The sequence below is a fragment of the Mizuhopecten yessoensis genome, unplaced genomic scaffold, assembly GCF_002113885.1.
Source record: "Mizuhopecten yessoensis strain PY_sf001 unplaced genomic scaffold, ASM211388v2 scaffold2411, whole genome shotgun sequence".
Taxonomy (NCBI): domain Eukaryota; kingdom Metazoa; phylum Mollusca; class Bivalvia; order Pectinida; family Pectinidae; genus Mizuhopecten; species Mizuhopecten yessoensis.
In genome coordinates, this window is record NW_018404533.1 from 947,486 (window position 1) to 966,465 (window position 18,980).

The 18,980-nt window shown below is 34.9% G+C and overlaps 1 protein-coding gene across 1 annotated transcript in view; it reads left to right on the forward strand.

Annotated features, from left to right (window-relative positions):
* Positions 1-1,939: 1,939 nt before the first annotated feature.
* Positions 1,940-18,980, forward strand: part of LOC110445898 — a 33,789-nt gene continuing 16,748 nt past the window's right edge. The window contains exons 1-9 of the mRNA XM_021490748.1: positions 1,940-2,064; positions 7,244-7,310; positions 8,170-8,214; positions 12,445-12,604; positions 13,237-13,310; positions 14,247-14,273; positions 15,089-15,184; positions 15,513-15,644; positions 16,184-16,243. Coding sequence (XP_021346423.1) covers positions 7,295-7,310; positions 8,170-8,214; positions 12,445-12,604; positions 13,237-13,310; positions 14,247-14,273; positions 15,089-15,184; positions 15,513-15,644; positions 16,184-16,243 — 610 coding nt within the window. The 5' untranslated portion in view covers positions 1,940-2,064; positions 7,244-7,294. The remainder of the gene's footprint in view (positions 2,065-7,243; positions 7,311-8,169; positions 8,215-12,444; positions 12,605-13,236; positions 13,311-14,246; positions 14,274-15,088; positions 15,185-15,512; positions 15,645-16,183; positions 16,244-18,980) is intronic.

The following is an 18,980-nucleotide window of genomic DNA, read 5'->3' on the forward strand; positions in this document are numbered from 1 at the left end:
GTTGGTGGTTTACGTCAGTTTTATCTAAAAGAAGTTTCAAGACGACTGTACATTCGCTTATCATTTGCCGATTCTCTGGAATCCAGTCCACCTTGGTTTTTTTTTTTGCTGGGTTGTTTGTGAAAGTGTAACGTATTCTCCAGAATAGTAACGTTGAAATGTGAACGAATTTGGGGTAAGCTGGTGATGAAATTCCATCCCCCTTGTCACAAAGTGAATGGATAAATTGAACCACACACAGTGGCGAAGGTTCACCGGTGAGGTATCAGCAGCGGCTAGGTGAGTGGAGAATTTCTCTAGATGACACGTACAATAACAGGTTAAAGTTTGTTTGCTTAAGCCTAACTTTTCGCTGTGCTTGAGAAGCCCGTCCATTCGCATGTCTGAAATCTTTATCTCTCACGATATCAACGTTCCTATGAATATCGGCTAAATGTTTGTTTATCGCTACTCGAATATTTTTCAATGTGTCTCTGTGGTACAGAGCTCCACCTTCGGCCTAGCCTCAACATAAACTCTCTTGAGTTCCTCGGCCAGGTCCTGAACGCTTTCTTCCTGCATGTTGACCGATTTCCCAGTTTTCTCAAGATTCCAGTCTGTATTATACAATTAAATTTGACTGTGATTCCCCAGATAAGAAGTTCGAAAGTCAGCTGTGTAACAGTTAAAGCCGTATTTTGTTTGCGTTTTATAAATTGCAACATTTCACGTGTTTTGATTGATTTCTATACAGTGTGACACAATCAACTTCTACAGTACCAATCAAACCTACTTATCCCCGAGGCTGTGTTCTTTTATGTAATTGGTCTGTCTGGCATCGAAATAAATTGTCAAACATCCCCTTTTTTGTTGTTGTTGTTGGTTTTTGTTTGGGGGGGNNGGGGCACAGACAACGGAGTTTCTGGAGGGGGCATGCAGTCCAACGCCGCCCTCTGAATTTCCGCCTCAATTTCGTTCGATATTCCTATGGAACTTGCCATCAACTATATCCCTTTTAGGTCTAGTCCGCTTAAGATATCTTCCTCGCTGGTATCCATATTCATTTCATCATTCCATTTATTATTATACATCTTTTAATTTTAAACGTAGTCACATCAGTCTAAGACTATGCTATGGCTGTAAAGAGGACATATTGTGCTTTTGTGGACATTCAGTACTCTTGCCACATCACTACTTTGTTGCGGGTATTGTTAGTTAGTCTTGGCATTTTGACGTAATCACAAAAAATGCTTTTACCGGACCATTCTTACCCGATACCTAAAGAATGATAAACAGGTATGGGACGCATGCATTGCGACCACGCGTATTGGTGCACGTTCTAATTTAGCTATGTATTGTAGTCTTGCGGACACGAACCCGCGTGGAGTGACAGAGTTCAATCAACCATGAATTGATGGTGAATATGTATGATACCATGCTATTGAACACGGCTAACAAAAGTTGATTAATATTAAAAAATGATGGACATTTAAGGGGGTTGCGTTTCTTTTGCGTGTCAAGGTATCAACGCAACAAGTTTGATCAATCAGAGTTTATTTGTTGTAAGAATTGTTATAATACGAGTAGCGCATGACTTCTTTAACAAAATACCATTATTATTACTACATATAGTAAGGGTGTTATGTTATTGGGTTTAGTTAAGGATGGGCTATATTGTTGATAATGAATATATATATTTAGATGTCCGAGTCATTCACGTCGTATACACGCAATGCTCGGTGTTCGGGTTACGTTGCAGGTATGACACAAGCATATGTAACTATCAACATATATATGCTGTTATGTGGTGTACATGTATCTGTCTCAGTGTCAATAGTACTTTGTACTGTATAACCCACGCATACACTTTGTACATGCACATTAAGTACTTTCGTTCCGGCATGTTAACGTAGATTTGTGCAGATAACATAGATAGCACCATGTGACATAGAAGGCAGATACGATACCCCGTGTTTATTAACAAGGACGGTAGATATATTCACATGTAATCAAAATGTGACAAAGTCATCAAGTAAAAGATTCTAACGAAAAATGGTTTCTTTCATGGACTGACAGCATCTGAAGGTAATGTTATTGTTTTTTTCTGTTTCTCTTAGTATTTTCTATAAAACAATATACGATATTCTATCTGTTACTTACATACACAAACACCCTCCCCAAACACTCAAACCGCAACGCACCCGCAAAGTGTTTTGCTTCGTCGTTATTAAGGTAAAGTTGAACAATTATTTGGTAATCGCTAATAACTTTCGAATTAATTTTCCTGTTGGTGTTGGGCGAGGGAGAAGGTGTGTGTGTGTGTGTGTTTTGTGTGTGTGTGTGTGAGGGGGGGGGGGGGGGGGGGGGGGGGTGTGTGTGTGTGTGTGTGTGTTTTGTGTGTGTGTGTGTGTGTGTTTTGTGTGTGTGTGTGAGGGGGGGGGGGAGTGTGTGTGTGTGTGTGTGTGTGTGTGTTTATTAACTCTTTTCGTACTGTTGTCGTGTACACATGACAAAATACTTCAATGTTACTTAAATTAGTTTAACTTGGTTTATTTTAAACGAAGGCATATATCTGCCTCTATATTCAGAATATAGTCCGTATCTATTGAATCATAATCAATAGCAATGTTTTTGATGTGACCTCAATCCAATGTTGCTGTGATCTCCTTTCGTCACTTTCCCAAATTTTATCAATGCGTTTTTCGAACGTTATTAGATTTGGTTCTTGAATCACGATCACTGGTAGGGAATTCCAGTTGCTTACAATCGTTAAGTAAATGAGTATTTCCTAACGTCCAGTCTGCTCCTTGACTGAGTTAATGTCCTCGACGCAATCTTTCCTCGTATGATAATACATTCATTCTTGGTAGTAATTTAGTTACTCTCCGTTGGACACTTTCTATTAGTTCAATATCCTGTTGTGTGTATGGTTTCCATACACATGATCGAATTTAAGCTTTATAAAGTAGGCAAAAATATTTGTTATCCAAGTATGTATATGTTCTTCTGATGGCTCCAAGTATTCGGATTGCTTTGTTTACGGCGGCTTGCATATGATATGGTATTCCGCTATTGACTTGTTTTCATTCAGAGTTGTGACCATTAAAAGCAACTTACTGTCGCCTTTAGCCAAAAAGTCTTTCATCCAGCTTACTATTTCTGCTGTGCAAATCCATATGGTTTCAGTTAGCTGATTAGCCTTCTGTGCGGAACGGTGTCAAATGCCTTCATGAAGTCCATATGAACTACATTAATGAGTCTCCTCCTGTCATCCATGGTTTTAAGAAGCTTGAGTAATGTGGACCTCCCTTTTACAAATCAAAATTGTTGAGTACTTAGAAGCTTGTTGGTTGTTATATGTTCCATAACGCGAACAGTTTCCAACAGTGTGCCTATGATACTTGTTAAACTGACTGGTCTGTAGTTACCTGCATAACGCGTATCACCCTTCTTGAACATATCTGTAATCCTTCCCTCTTTCCAAGCTGATGGCACACAACCCGTACGCAATTATTGATTAAACAGTATTTTGAATGGTTTAGTTATTACCGGTTCAAGTTCTTTTAATATTTCTGGATGTATGTTATCCAGACCTTGGGATTTGCTTGTATTAATGCTTTTGATAAATTTGGCTACGTCTTGTTCGCTGCTTTCTTTCCAGACGAAACGTTTTTCGATATGCTTAACTGAGAGCTGAGGTATGTCTCCATTTGGTTCTCTTGTGAAAACAATGCTAAAATAGTCCGCCAACACGTTTGCCTATTCGCTGTCGCTTTTAGCAATATGAACCACTTGACTTTTGTCCTTTACATGCAGTTATAGTTTTTGTTATGGAATTGGCGTATTTTCAAAATTTCTGCTGGTCCTTTGCGATATTTTTTTCCATCTGTCTTTTAGCTTTTCGCACCAAGCTCTTTACTTTCTTTCTTTGTTAACGGAATCAAATTACTCATCTTTGTAATCCGAACCCATAAGTTTAAAAGAAATATTTTGTAGGTGCAGAGTATACAATTGTCTTCGTATGACACCGAATAATGTGGTGTTTATTGGTCAACAATATAAACAACATGGCGTCAAGTGCATCTGATGCGAACGCTTATATATTCATTACCACATACCTATAAAGCCTTCTTTGAGTAATTGAAATATATTGCGATAAAGGTTACTCGTGTTTAGAAAACTTAACGACTTTGGTACCAAAATAAAACCACATACAAAGCTGTATCGTGACAGAAATGTGTATCGTCTCCCTTTGCCTAGCAAAAGCCGATTCATTAGTCATAATCAGCTGCTAGTTACATAAAATGATTTGATGTAACATCGAACGTTATCATTATTTGATCAAGGTTATCTGTTTAATTCCTGTTAAAAGTGCATCCCGTTCTATTACCGTAACACCAATTCAAAAAGAGCTCTGCGTATGAATACAAACATGGAGACGGCACGTATGTCCTTTCCTTGCCTCGGCGAGAAATTGCCTAATCACCTATCAATACTTCGCCGTTTGTTTACATTTGTTTTTCACATTGCCCCTTGTTCATTTCCAAGTGATAGGACCTCTGTACAACACAAATTAGTTTTAAATATATCGTCTGCTCCAATCATGTTGATCAACAATGGAACAACAAAAAAAGATTAAAAAGCATAGATATGGGATAGTTTTCATAACCAAACATTTGTTCAAACATAGATACAGGTGACACAGCTTTTGGTTAATCTCTCCACGAATTATTGACTCAAAATGCCCTATATCATTTCGTCGCATCAGACACCATCCTGTCCCTCTCCAAATATACAGACTGTAAACAGTTGCAATGTCCCCAGCCCCATTAAGAACATATTTAAATCCGTTACAGACGAGGAACGGAGCCGATTAGAGTCGTCAGTACAGGGAAACAGAAACACATTTTCCAAGGTTTGCTTCAAATATTTAAATTGAAGTAAAATATGATATTTCCCTGATGAAACATGCACATATAAACGGACACAACAACAAACCTTTACTATCTATCTTTGTTGAATTTGTCAGTCCGTATAAAATTGTACTAAAACTTACAATCTAGTAATCCCAATTTTAACTGACTTTTAATTTAGCCGTTACACAGTTGACCGTTTAGTGGACATCATAAGAAAACCTTAAAATTCATAATAAACGGGTTAACCATCAAACTAAGCACATTTTCTTGCGAAACGTAACCCAAAAATTAGGAAAAAGAGCAGAAACACTTCCTGTACGTCAGGCCGAGGTGTAACAAAAACACTTTTTAACATTATAGCTGTTATAAACAGGCACTTGTTAGATCTGCTCACTGATATTGACATGGTAGGGGCAAATAATTGAAAAAGTACAAACAAGACCTTTTGAAGGAAAGGATGAGGGACGGCAAGCAATGGTGGTCCCTCAAAAACGGAAGACAACCGAAAGCGCATGTATGTATGCGGTGAATATCATTGCCCCGTGGCACTACTGCAGCTGCTGATTGAAAAGCTGACCCTTCGGCAACTATGCTTCTTAATCAGTACATTGAAACACCACATTCACTGATACTTTGCGTTATGTCAACAAACCTCTGTTCCCTAGATCAATCTCCAATTGTATACCAGATATATGTAAACACGCCGGAGAACATAAATTCACTGTACATTGCCTACAATCTACTGCATTCACTACTATGGATGATACTGGTAACGTTGCCAAACATATCGTGTTAATTTCGGGACACAAGTCAGGATCAGCTATCCGGTCATACAAAAGGTCTTGCTCTTACCCTCAACAGAACGCATTATCTATCACTTTGTCCACTTTATCTTGTGTCACTCCCATGTGATTCGATGTGTGTGCTATCTCTGAAGTCCGACAAGTGCTACTTGAACTAGTTTTTCTCGATGTTGCAAATCGTTATATTTACTTTAGCTGCTATTTCGTGTTTATTGATTGACCTGGTGAGATAGTGGTATCTGGTGGTATCTATTTCAAATTAAGTCGCCATAGTTATGTTTATTGCAAGTAGTTCGAGTAAATAGGTTATTGCGATATCACATTTATTGTTGCTTGAAACAATTTAACTTTTTGCTGATGTTATGTTGATGTAGTACAGAATGTTTCATATCTTTGACCTGACTGTTAGAAAGATTGGTTCAACATGACATTCATAATTACGCGTTAAATTGCATAGTTTGTAGGAAATAATAATAAAAACAACAGCAACACAAGGTCCTCGCAAATGTGCACTGAGTAAATAACGTCATTGATTGAAAACAACCATTCACAACGAAATGCTGTAATATATGTCTTGTAATATCTCCGATCATTCATACTGTTGTGCTATGATACAAGCATTATAATGTGGATTTCCGTGTTATTAGTCTATATGGCTTGATTCTATTCGCCTGCATTAAAGTGGCTAGTATCTTGTTCTTCAATCTATATATTGTCTATTGAAGCGAAATAACTCAACCTGATACTTGTTAAATTTAAGCAAGATTAACCAAAGTCCAATGCTAATCACATTATATCTTGTATCCAATGCTATATGTTAACATGATTGATTATGACTAATTATAAGGAAATAAATTACACATGTTAAACTGAAGTATAACAAAGGGAAATGTATAGACCGCTGAGGCTGATCAAATATCACAGGCTATTTTAATAGTAGATAATTATTAACACGACGAACTTTTCAATTGCACATGTCACATGCAACGTGAAAACGAAATGATATTAAGGGCACCGTAAGTATACTATTTTATCAAAACGATTTTATGAATCTGTTAAAGCAGATATTTTCATTATTCATTATCCAATGTCGGTTGACATGGCTTTTAAACTTGGCATCTAAAGCGTTAAGAACCTTTATTAAACTAACATATCTCTCGCTCCATTTTCCGAAATACACATTACTCTATTCAATTTGTGAATAAAAGTTTTGCTTATTGATAGAGATGAATTAGCAAATTGGCCGTTGGCATTTGAGGAACAATATTAGTTGCAACTACTAATAAACCAGGTGATATATTTTCAATATAACATTTTCATTATATAATAATTCTAAATACCTATGCACAGCATTGAGATATATCTTTTTATCTATTTTTACAATTTGTTCGGTTGTGATTTCTTTCGTAGTTTTTACACATGAACATAAATATGGGTTTAGACAGTTTTTTTAGTGTATTCTTGATAAAACCCACGGGGAAAGTATTGATGCCGATATATTTTTGCTAAATGTAAAGACAGTCTAATAAATATTTGCTTTTTCAGGTATGTGTCAGAGAATGTTGAAAAGACTATTTAAACTGTTCAGAATCCACCATGGTAAACGAAAAACGTAAGTGTGGCCAATTTATATTTATACATTTTCCAACAAAACGCGAATTCAATGTTTAACCCTACGGAGCTCCTAATCGAACAAGCTACATAATTATTTTATTTCGTTTCACCGAATAATTATTTCGGTTATAACGATAATTGTTTTTGTTTTATCGAATAATTATTTTGTTATAACGAAATAATGTTTCGTTTTAGTCCTAAAATGATTATATATCGATTTTTTTCGCTGAGGGGCAGGGTTAAAAATGGGTCCAATTTCAACACTCTTCTTCTTCAGACCCAATTGTGCTGAAATCAAACGCTTCTTTCATGGACTAAAAAATCTGAAAGTGATTTATCAAATTGTGAAGTTTAGAAGTCCCTTGTCGTTGCCCCCGGTTTTTCCCTTGGGGAAAGAGTAAATTCTACCATATTGAAAAATATGATTTCATTATTTGATTTGTTTTTCCTCTGAAAATTGCCAGCTACATATATGATATTTGTAAGTCATTTTCTAACATCATTTTACCTGAGAGGATATGTGAGTATAATGAATGTGTATAAAAAGCAACCCATGCAATTATCAGGAATATTCACTTTCCTGTGGGAAAAAAGTTACCGAGTACGGTGATAAATTGTTCTGCTTTTATATTTTATTTGAAATATCACTCTTATAAGATGTTTAGAAACCGAGATGAAATCGACTGCTGATAGGCGCAAAGGAGGCGTACCATGTGATATTATGGAGAATATGAAAGAATCGTACTAGTAACTTTTTGATTGGATATTTTTAGTCAATTTTCCCTCGTTGATAATTATTAGTGGTAAATCAGACGATGTAAACGTTTTTAATTTACAACAATGCAATTATCTTTCAGACCCAGTATCTGGAATAAATCAAATGACACAGACATTACAAATAGGTAAGACATTTTGACGAGGCAAGTGCCGTTACTTTAAGGAATTTTGTGAAAAGAAAATGTATGCATCAGATTTGCATTAAACAATCTTGAATTATACCTATGCGTTAGTTATGGTTTATTTATTGCATTTCGATTTCGCTGACATCAGCTATATACGAATTGGACAAGTAATGCTATTGTTTTCATATTAAGACTGTGATAACATTATGTCGGATACATGCAACTAGTATTTACAGTCATGCTAGATTAGTTATGTCAATGTAAATGTCATGTATGTGCTGATTAAATGTATATTTACCAGGGCACTTGTCGAATCACAGTAATATTACGTTCAGCCATCGTGCCTAAACGATATTTGACAATACAAATGTGAATGGCATGTAAACCATGACATTATCAGTGAAATGATTTGCTATTTTTATATATAATGAGAAGTGTGGCTATAACCAGCGCCATTTAGAATCATACATTTGTGTAAGATGATTATTATAATATTTGTATATACAACTTTATCTTACAGGAACCGTACCTCGGTTTGGAAATGTGGTTGCATTGACACGAAAGTTTTAATTATAACTGTTTAGCACTATTTTCAATAAAGTGATCAATTTTAAATGTAATATTGTCACTCTAACGGATATTTATAATCAAGACATATATTAATTTCAAGATTTTAAGTCAAATGACTTTTTTTATGTTCGTACATTCAACATTGTTTTATAAAGGTATCAGAACAATTATATCAGGGTAGACAGGCTTAAGCACAATAGGCATTTGTTTTCATGAGAGCAGAAGTTGGAATGATGTGTTTTGATGGTAAATATGAGAGGAAAATATAACAAAATATGAATGGAATATTTCAACCCTGTGGATTATAAATTGATGTTAGTCGCTTATTGTATTCTTATTTTAAAACATTATCTACAAAAACCTTCATCAGGTTACAAACCCTTTTAACTGTTAGCATGATAGAGTTTCCTTACCCGATTGAAATGCTGTTACTCAGACAATTTTGTTATTAAAAAAAACATTGTTTTTAATAAGATTATCCTAATTAAGATCATTTAATCAAATGATTGTTTTTAATTTGTTTGATGGAAATACCGGAACAATAAAATCAGGTTTACCAGACCAAAAATATGAGCACAATAGTCACACGATAGCTGGGGATGGAATTTTTTTTTTCCAGTTGGTATGAGTAGTAAACGTTTTTATAATTCTCATTGCCGGTTGGCAATCCATCCGTCTTACGTAGATTGTAAATTGGGCCAAATCACACATTTGTTTCCAAAGGAATTATTGCAAATTGTATTTGCTTGTATGACAGGAACATCTGTTTGTAATAGGTTTTACAATTTGTATATGCGTCATTATTTTGTAGAAAAACTGCAGCAACCAAATTGCTAATAACAGACCAATAATGATAAACTTTCGAATATTTAACGAAACAAAAATACGTCCAACTCTCCTATCAATGATTTACCCATATCGATGCAATGTTAGCAGCATTCATAAAGGAGTTACGGACTTAAACGAGGGCCTCTAATGTTCAATGTTTTCAAATCTGCTTATGCTATGAACATAATATGTTAATTGTATATCAAATTTAATCTTACATTGCATCATTGATTTTTATAAATAAACAGCATTGTCTTAAAGGAGAACTGGAACTTCAATAACTGAATTATCCAGTGATCTTCTTAATTCTATGTTAAGAGCGTCAATTTATTTCTAATTACGTTATTGTAATACCAGAAGGTAATCACCTTCTTTAACGTTGAGTAAGTCTTTGTCAGAAAGGGAAAATATACTGTGTCTTATATTATTATATCCATTAGGTATCATTCATGATTCCAGGGGTAAAAATAATGAAAGCCCGTATATAAAATGTTCTGGAGCATGTATCAAAAACAAAAGGTGTAATCTTCCGAAAGAGCAATTATATCACATATTAAGTAGTATTTAAGTATACTATTACAAAACAAAAAAATATGATGAAGAATAATCAATATCAGCACACAAATCAAGTTTGTTTATTGGGACAACGGTACTTTAGTTCAAGTGTTTTCGGTTCAACACGTATAATCAGCGTTTTGAAGGTAATACGTTGCAGAACAGAGAAGGTCTGCTTTTTGAGTCTACGCCCATATTCGATCCAAGAACAAAATATTTGAAAATTAGGTTGGTTAGATATTCAAGGGGCTCATCTTATTGCGAAATATTCTGTTTCTTTTACGAGCTTAATTTAATATTTTCTTGTGTTTATCAGTATGCCTTTTACCTTCGTCATCAACTTGATTATGAAGACGTGACAACACGTGGTGTGACACATATATACATAGCGGGTGTCCTCGCTATAGAAGTCGCTTATCATTCAGGGAAATTCAGTCTTAGTTTTCCTGTTTTCATTAATCGTCCTTTGTTAAAACTGTTTCTATAATTATGTTGCCCAAGTTTCATAAAGTGTAGTGACAACTGTAGCATTGTTTACACTTCGCTATTTTTCACATTTCGTTATTATCTTGTTTTATTTACGCTTTGGCATTTCCTTGTTTTGTTCACACACACATTTGGACACACACGATTCTAGTTATGGAGCATGCGTTTCTCTGTCGTATACGTCTTGTATATTTGAAGAGTGTATAGTTATCTTTTTCTTTTGTTCTGAAATAATATTGGTCCATCGCTCCACTTTTTATATATCATTTCGTAACGCTAAAACTGCGCTCTAGACCAACCATGACGATACAAATAAAAATACTATTGAGTCTTCGATTGTATTGAAAATGTTGTGGGTTTAGTTCCTATCAGAATTTAGACATACTATGTGCATAAGTTGTTTATAAGAGTATACATTATATCTACATCTACGGTCTTCAAAATTTACGTATATGTCAAATCATACATGAAGAGGCTGGCTATGCCACTTATATCAAACGGAACAGAAGGATTATTTCCCTCTGCTGTGTGATAACATGTTAAACAAGACCAAGGTCTGGTTCCCAGTTTTGATTTTTTTTTCAGGGAACGAAATTAGGTCGGAGCTTGAAGATGCACATGCAGATATATTTCAGTTGTTATAAAAGAAGACTTAATTTGACGTTGTTGGCTTAAGCATGGTACTACGACAAAGTTTCAAATAAATTGATATCCCAATCCACGGGCACCTGATATTGAATATCCAGTGTAGTGATCGGTACAGCCTTAGCAATATTGTTTATATAATGATATAATGATATACAGAGTGAGTAATAACGTGGCCATTTGAACATTTAAAATGCAATGTTAGACCGTGCTAAGCTTGTTTTATGTCATCTATTGTAGTAATATGAAATTATATTCTACTGGAAAAGCGGTGCTGTGCGAACACAACGAAATATTAAATTCTTGTGTGTGTCATTACATTGATATGTATTTTGCTTTAAATATAAACAAATATGACTAATTGTGATATATTTATTTTTCTTGAATAATTTCGAATAAGCTAAATGTTGTAACATTTTTATTTATGCTGCAATTTATCTGCCCATTTCTCGTTATGTAGCAGAGTCATATTTTATTATATAATATATTAATTAATTTATATGTGTTATATTCTATGTTGTGTTCAGTATGTGTTGATATTATGACGTACGTGTCCTGTGGTGTGATTTTTACCTGTGATGTTTACGTGTGATTAATGGTATAGTATCCCATGGGGTGCTTCTGTAAGGTCCAGTGTGTTATTGTTTATATTCCATTTCATTGGTCAGATGTTTTTGTATAGATTTTCATTTTTATTGGTCAGGCATTTGTTGGTCACTTTTGGCAAGATTTCTCTGTGTCAGTTTGGAAGCAGATTTCGTGAGACACAGCAAACATATTGAATTGGACAGTCACATACTTCTTTTGACTATTGAAACATTTAGTTCAAAATTAGTAGTGATTTGATGACATTGGTTTTTATACTTGCTCTGTGGCATACACAGAGTGAAGATATATCTATATATAAGGAAGGTTGTTGAACCAGGTTTTGTCAGTGCTGTTGAGTGGAGTAAATATGAATCGTAAAGAACTCTTAGTTGTTCGTGAAAACACTCCGCTACCACCTTCTAGTATATATATACATATATGTATTCACTTCATTTCTGAAAAAAACATTAGGTGATTTGTTGCTAGTTATGATTTAATTACTTATTGTGCATATATCTTTTAAAATAAAATCGCGCTCACAAATTTTGTTTTCTTCAGGCGAGCGCCAAAGCACATATGAGGCAGATGGTCATCGATGGTATTGGAAAAACGAACGTGAAAGAAAGTGGGTAGAGTTTCATCACTCCAACAATGAAAACCTGGAAAGGAAAATGTTTAAAGAAAAACTGTTTGCGCATATACTAGTGGATAGAAAATGGTAGGCATTTACAAAGAAAACATAATAACTGTCTATCACAGTTTTCTTTGCAGTTATGTGGTTTATGCTCCACTATGCAACTTGTTTATTCAAGTTGCTGACCCTACAGAATAAAGTTGTTGAGCTTGTACACAACCCCATTCAAAAGCAAGCAAATGTGGCATCACTCGACAACAGAAAAACTAAAATGTCACCACAATTTGTTTTCAATGAATGTTAAGCTAATTGAATCACTAAAGCACAAATAAATCGGAACAATATAAACATTATTCTACGTATCACCTTCCTTTTAATAACAATGTATGTAGATAGATGTGAAAAAATGCCAATACAATTGTCATTGCTTTATTTCAAAGCGTATTATACATACAGTTTGAATATTCATAAACACGAATGATATGTCTAATGTAACGTGTTTCTAAATTAAAAAAAAAGTGAAAAAAAGCAGGCAAGGACATAATACATATCGCATTTCGGATTGCCTGATCTTTTCTTAAAACACTTTTCAGGTACTTCAATGTATATTTCTTTTTATCATATTTTGCCCTAGTATTTTTAGTTCGCAGCAGGGTTTGTATAGATAGTTCAAAATTCAACACGTATTTACTTTCATGAACCATAACATGTTATAGGCAGCAGGTGACTTTTGCTTCGATGAAAATGATATTAATTAACCATCTCGATGAAACCGAAGTTAAACGATCAGGTAAGTATCGATTTGTATGGATTTGGATAAGTAAAAACGGAAATATTGGACAACTATTTCTCTTGTCATCAATGTATAAACGAACAGAAATTGAAAAATAAACAGATATCATGGGTGCAAGGTTTAACACCAAATAGATGATTTTTTTAGAAGCGTTTGTAATCAGCCATCTCGAGAGAAAAGTTTCGTTTCTGAAAGGAAACTTTCAAGAATTAACAAAACCACGATAGACATTATTTACATGTTTACTCAAATAGCATTCTTTACTCCTCGGAAGCTGTTCTGAAGGATATACATGTCAATTTAGAATATTTTCCGATGTTTGCACGTAGTTAGCAGGTGCAAAAAGGGAAAGATGGGACTATTTTTGTTCTTATCCTATATATATGTGTAAAAACGAACAGAGCTGGCAAAAAGGGAAAGATGGGACTATTTTTTTTCTTATCCTATATATATGTGTAAAAACGAACAGAGCAAAATGAACATTTGAATGGTTACATGTAAATCACCAACCTATAAAATGATGTTCACTATGTTTCCGTTTGTTATGCATGTCACAATGTAATTTGTCATTAAGAAGGTAATCCTGATCATGTTGGGACATATACTTCTTTTTAGAACATTACATACTCCGATGTGATCGTAAGGGAGCGGTGTTGAAACTAAAGTCAGTGTGTTAAAAAAGCTAGACCTGTCATGACGTACAGATGAATGTTGGTATCACTCCCACGCAAATCAACGTTTCAATAGCAGGTCAACTGTAAACGTATCTCTTATTTATTTAATATGTGCAATATATATATGTTTTAGCGACACATTTTGCAATATATTGAACCTTATTTGTAATTGACAAGATTTCTTACTGAAAGGAAACATTCAAGCATTAACACTACTTATATAGTCCTCTTAACTATTTATTTGATATTCCTCTTGCAGTTAGTAAGCCGGTGTATAAAGGATTCGGTAAGCTATATTTTCGTAGATAAGTAACATGTTTTATTTGATTTAGTCAGTATTTTTAAAGGCAGTAAATGCAGGGGGAGGGGGAAGTATTCTGAATAAGTATTGTCTAACCACCGATATTCATACAGATTTCACCGATCGAACCCACCAACTACGTGCCATTGCTATATGGGGCGGGTCAGAAAGGGGTTATGGATAACGTTTTTCTTGCCTGTCAACCTGTCAGTCCAGCGGTCCGTTACACTTTATATCGGCCATTTATTTTTGACAGAATCTGATGATACACATGTATCGTCACTTTTAGACAAATTTATATATGGACGGTGCCGTTCATATGCCAAGGCTAATGCTATTTAAACATTATATACTGATTATATAGATAATTACATGGAAGCATAGATACAGAAGATGTTTCTGAATTTATTAAAGTCTAGTACAACTCAGACTGTACATCAATACCCCAGTTAGAATAATAAAGAGGTTAATTAAAATAAACATTACATGCACCCTTCTGTCTTTAATAGAAATAATAAAATAATAATATAAAAGATACGCTTTATTCCATTTTTACCAGTTAGTGAAGACAGCTTCATACTTATTAAATTAGCAAGAACTTCGATTGTTACGCAATATTTTCAACATCAACAAAAATGTAGTGATAATGAAAACAAACATAAAGTAATTAGCTAATTGACAGGGTTTTACTTTTAATAGGAATAGGAAAGCACTCATGCGCTGCAATGGTTATAAGTTACGTTTCAGGTGTGTTGTGCAACACTTTGTGAGTTGTTTACGTGTAATGATATTGTTTACAGGTGGATCTGATATTGACAGCGAAAAGTGTGACGAAGGAGGATCCTCACCGATAAAGAAGAGTGTTACTTTACCAGCTTGTCAGGATGATGAACAGAGTAAATATAAAGCTGTTTAACATGTAAAGAAACAGTAATCTGTTAAAGTTCAATGATGTTGAAATACTGTATGAACAACGATTTGTTATCGACATAAACAGTATTTTTTTTCTTTAGAATGTTAATAATTTAATCTTGCTTGTAACAAGCATTTGTATTGGCTTAACAAATTATGTTATCAGCCCAACGTAATTTTTTACATCGCCGTTTGTAACGTCGCTTTAGATTGGCTGATACAGCGGCGTAACAATTTCTAACAAATCAATATGTGTCGAACAACATTTTATTTTAAGCTTTATGTATCTGGGATTAATTTTATTTACGGTAGCATATGTGGATACATCTGATGACGACAGAGACAAATCAAAACCTATGAAGAGAAATAAGAAAAACAACAGGGAAAAGGATACAATGCAGCCACTCAGGAATCATGATGACAAACAATGCCACGACTATGCAGGTTCGTTAAGTTGAATGATGTGTTGTATCTAAAACAATAATTCTTTGATATTTTTATTCGATTGAACATGTCAGAAAATCAATGAACTGTCTCTGTTGGTTTAAACGTGAGAATAAGGATAACAAATGTATTATTAAACAATTACGATTGTATAAAACAGATATCCGTCTATGCATATTCTCCAGGGTACATTATCACGCATCTTGATTACATGAGATGTGCTGAGTTACTGCATGCAGGCAGTCATAACTATTTAAAAAGATACATATTAGTTCTTTTTTAATCGACTGGAAGACACATTACACAATTGGAAAACAGTTTCATGGTATCCACCAAATAGATCTGACCTCGCTTATATATTGAGCCTTTGCTATGATATAAATGATAGACGAGGCGTCTTTTCCCACCAATTGGAATTATACTGAACCATTCATATGTAAGTTTTAGACTTCTAGCTCCGTGAGTAATATCTGTGTTGCAGAAATAGGGTGAGCATGTGTGTATTGCTTGCTTTTTAATTCCTCTCTTACAATTAACAGGGGAAAGAAAATTCGACCAGCAACTACTGAGGAAAGGAGGGGACGATATAAGTGATCCAGGTAGGAAAGATTTTATAAGCGACAAATGTCTGATTTTTTTTTCTTCAAAATCAGATGAAAACAAGGATGCATCTCATATAGAAAATGCATAACAAACTTCAGTTGGTGCGTTCTTATTACGCCCATGATGCTGAAATATTACGCACATCATCACTTTCTTTCTGCTTAGGAATTTGAAAATAACCCTTAAAATAGCTGGAGCTATGTTTTTTCGAAAAACCGAAACACTAACCAAAGTACCAGACACGTCACATCAACAGATCAAGAAAGAGTCATATTGCAAACTACACACGAACATTTATTCAGGAAAGAGACAAGAACATGTCCAGGGTCGACCGTATATATATATATGATGAAACTATTTATAATGTAGCAATAAACCCCGATATTGTCTTATAAACATTGGAAAAGCTAAAAACATCAAAGCCACCAGATCCAGACACACTTCATTTGCAACTGCTTAATGAACTGAGTTATATTATTAGTCTACCTCTGTCAATATTTTTCATCAACTTAAAACAAACTGAATCAGTTCCCTAAGAATGGAAGGAAGCTAGTGGCAAAGCCATTTGCAAAAGGGAGACCGTAAAACAGCCAGTAATGATCCGCTTAACTTGTACATGTTGTCAAGTACCAGAAACAATTGTAGAGTAAACCATAATAAAATGCACGCATATCAATACAATATACAGCAGGAGACCATTTGTATTCATCCAAGGAAGGTCCACCGTTCTACAACTAATCCAAGTACAGTTGTGAAACCGCATCAAAAATAGCGTGCGCACCGTTGTGCTCTTCTGTCCGCACACATGTACGATTTGTTACAATTGGTTGATTAACATTACGGAAAAACTCTGAAAGGCTCGTATGGAATATGGAGCACTGTAAACATAAAATTATCATCATATTAAGTAAGAATATTTTCAGTTTTACAATGCGTGTTACACTGTGTTACAGTGAATGTTAGACTGTCAAGAATGGGTTTGACTTCCAGGTAACAAAACATGTAAATAACATTTTGATGAGTGACCGTAGTGTTACATGTACATGGCGCCCTGTTCCTGACATAGAGATCCGATATATGATACCGCATGCCTGTTGTGAAAACACAATGTTCAAACCTTGGCGAGTTGCATAAGTGCCCCGGCAGTGGAAAAATACGGTCCAAGTACACTGTACATGTAAAAAGTAGCTATGTTTACCTATGCATTGAACCGTGTCCATGTCTGCTATAAGATTATATGTGTTGATTTGGGTCGTTAAAACCCCACTAAAACATCATTTCTAAGATTCAGAAAATAAAGAAAGATCAGCTTGTATATGAAGCTAGAATATACAAACATGCCTAAAAATAAAGTTATATGTTTAAACACGAGACTTTATACATTGTTAAGCCATTTCTCAATTTGCAACAATCGTGATTGTCATCGCACAACGTTCGTTCGTCGACCGCACAAATATCTGCAAGCAACAATTGTTTAGATCTTAATCGTTCGCACATCGCGCACACATCACGCACATTGCGCGCATATCACGCATATCGCACGCACACCGCAGATCGTGTAACGTTGTGCGATCCCACAACTGTAAATAATGATTGGACGGAAATTCTTGATACAGGATGTTGCATTGATGTTTACTAATATGACTTTATGAAGTCATTATACAAAGTTCCCAACAGCGACTTATGCATTAAATGGGGATGTGCGGTTTTGCCGTTAGAATAAAAGACAGTCCTTTGAAATTGTAAACGACGTGTAACAGTAAAAGGAGACGGATTTTGTTTGAATGGTATTCCACAAGAAACAGTACTGTATTGTTTTATATGTGAATGCCTTATCGTGTGTGACAGGGTATGGATACAAAAACTTACCTATTTGCAGATGATACAACATATTCAACCCCAATTTGCGAGTGTCTGCAAGAAGACCTGCTAAAACATAAGCATGATCCTGATGTGTTTACATTCATTTAACCTTTTAGTAATACTATCAACACGAGGTCATGAAGTAAACAAAATATAAACAAAGCGAGGGTACATTCCTTCCTTCACCAAACCGTGGGTGATATGGAACAGTCTGCCATCAGAGGTTGTAACGTAACAAACTGTTCGAGCATTGAAATTTAGACTTGACCACCATTAGAAGAACCAGTCACTTTTCTATAACAACAGAGAACCTATTGGGGACAAGATGATTTAATAATTATAATAATTTGATTAATATGTTAAAGTTATAATATACCGCTTATAGACAGTCCAGTAGACTGGAGTAAGCAGAGTAAAGTATCTTGCTCACAGATCCAACAGAATGCCGTGCCGTGACGCGAACCCGCAACCCTTCGGTCATGAGCCCGGCGTCCTACCACTATACTATACTCCTGACTGTAATGTTACTAGAAACACATACGAACATAACTTACAAACATTACATTTAAACTGCTAACTTGTTCGTACCTGGAATATAATGCAAATAATAATGAGTGATTTGTTTACGAACACTGTATTTTTTATAGATGGATCCGATACCGACCGTGACAAGTGTTACGCAGAAATACCTTCTCCCACAGACACACGTGTTGTTACTTTACCAGATCGTAGTAGCAGTAATTATCAAGTTCATCAGTGCCTGATAAGGAGTATATATCCATATTATTGTGTTTTGATTAACCAACGCAACATGCTACAATTGTATCGTAAACAGTAGGTTTCTCCTGTACTGTTAAAATGAATAAAATG